Source organism: Condylura cristata, unplaced genomic scaffold (assembly GCF_000260355.1).
Source record: "Condylura cristata isolate star-nosed mole 26May11 unplaced genomic scaffold, ConCri1.0 scaffold00009, whole genome shotgun sequence".
Taxonomy (NCBI): domain Eukaryota; kingdom Metazoa; phylum Chordata; class Mammalia; order Eulipotyphla; family Talpidae; genus Condylura; species Condylura cristata.
Window position 1 is genome coordinate 47,123 of NW_004567110.1, and position 1,695 is coordinate 48,817.

The window sequence follows — 1,695 nt, forward strand, 5'->3', positions numbered from 1 at the left end:
TTTATTCCTGAAAATACGTTTTCAGTGTTTTCTCGCGTCGGTTACTCTCACACGGCCTGGGGGCGCCCTTGGCCTGCACCAGCCTGCGGGACAGCTCTGTCCTTCCTGGTCAGTCCATGGAGATGCCGCTCACCTTGTTTCAGTGAGCTGCAGGGCGCTGGCGGGTTCTCCTGTTGTGGGGCTCCCTGGACCGGCGGCCTGGGGGTGCTCCGACCACAAGCCTGCTCTCCCTCTCTTCAGGTGTGGGGCCAGACGGGCCCAGGAGGCAGCCGGGGAGGCGGGCGGGCTGGCCCCGGGCGGCCCCTGCCAGGCAAGAGGACACGCGGCGGCTGTGGAAACCTTCATTTGCTAACGACTGGAGCCTCGAGGCCCCCGTGCGGGGCCGTCCGCGGCTATGTTGGGGTGCCCACGAGTCCCGCGGGGCCCTGGCCCAGCGTCTGCCCCACCACGGCTGTCTCCAGCGGCTTGAAGCCCACGTTGTCCAGGGGGATCCCGAAGGCCAGGAGCTTGGCCTCGTAGGTCCGCAGCAGGTCGTTGTGGGCCTGTGGGCGAGGCGTGGGCACCGCTCAGCTCTGCCCGGTCACCGCACAGCGGCAGCCTGCGCCTGGCCCCTGGCCCCAGGCGCGGCTCCTGCCTGGCCCCTTCCCTGCGTGTCCAGCAGTGGCCACTTCCTGACCACCCACCGGGGCCCACAGCCCTGGCCCCATTTCCCACTCTAGGAAGTGGGTCTCAGGAAGGCTGGGCTCAACGAGGCCTGGACAGTGTGTGAGTGTCCAGCTAGCTCCGCAGAAGCACCACAGGGCAGGACCCAGACCAAGGCCACGGTGAAGCAGGGCTGGCCGCAGCACGGCCGGGCCTGCCCCTCCCCTGTGGCACATCCAGCCACAGGACCCGGGGAGGCGCCGGGCGTGGGGAGGGGCCGGGCAGCCTGGTGTGCCGCCCCACCCGCTGGCACAGCCTCTCCCGCCTCCCCTTCCGGGGGCCTGAGCCCCTCACGGGCAGCTCCTGCTACGTGTGCCTGGGCCCCGGGGGAGCCAGACCCGGTCAGTGCTGACCCCGCCCCCGTGCGGGCGTGGGCCTTCAGCCTGGGAGGACCAGGCCGCTGTGCCTGCCGGCGGTGGCCAGCCCTCCGTCGCCAGAGGCGGCCGCACCGGGGTGGAGCCGGCCGGGAGGCCACTGGAGGGACAAGCCCCGGGTGCGGGCACGCGCCACCCACCCAGGGCCCCAGGACAGGCCGGGAGCTGGCAGCCGCTTGGGGCGGGAGAGAGCGGCGGGACGGGGCCCCGAGGGGCTGCGGCTGGTGCCCACCTTGCAGACGCGGGCCAGCTCGTACTGCAGGTCCTTGATGGTGCTGTTCTTGGAGTCCAGGACGTCCTGGGGGGGAGGGGCTGGGGTGAGGAGGCGGGGGGCAGGGGCTGGGGACCCCCGGAACGTCCCATGGAACCGCCTCCAGGGTGAAAGCCACAGGCTGGCTGAGCTTGCGGCCCTGGACCAGCACAGCTCGGGCTTCCGGGCTGGCCACTGCCCAGCGGAGAGGACAGGCGCCTCCCCTTCAGCACCAGGGGGCAGGCGCAGCCCCGAGCCTGTCCCTACCGGGCCCAGCCCAGCCTCCGGGTGCAGCAGGGCCAGGGCCCCTCGCCTCAGCCTGCACCCCCAAACTGGGCCCCACCCCCACCCGCGCCCGGGGCCTGCGGG

At 72.3% G+C, this 1,695-nt stretch overlaps 1 protein-coding gene across 1 annotated transcript in view; it reads right to left on the reverse strand.

The window, feature by feature from the left end:
* Positions 1–327: 327 nt before the first annotated feature.
* GAS8 (growth arrest-specific 8) overlaps positions 328–1,695 on the reverse strand; it is a 9,619-nt gene continuing 8,251 nt past the window's right edge. Inside the window, exons 9-10 of the mRNA XM_012722841.1 lie at positions 1,309–1,650; positions 328–542 (exon numbers count right to left, since the gene is read on the reverse strand). Coding sequence (XP_012578295.1) covers positions 393–542; positions 1,309–1,650 — 492 coding nt within the window. The 3' untranslated portion in view covers positions 328–392. The remainder of the gene's footprint in view (positions 543–1,308; positions 1,651–1,695) is intronic.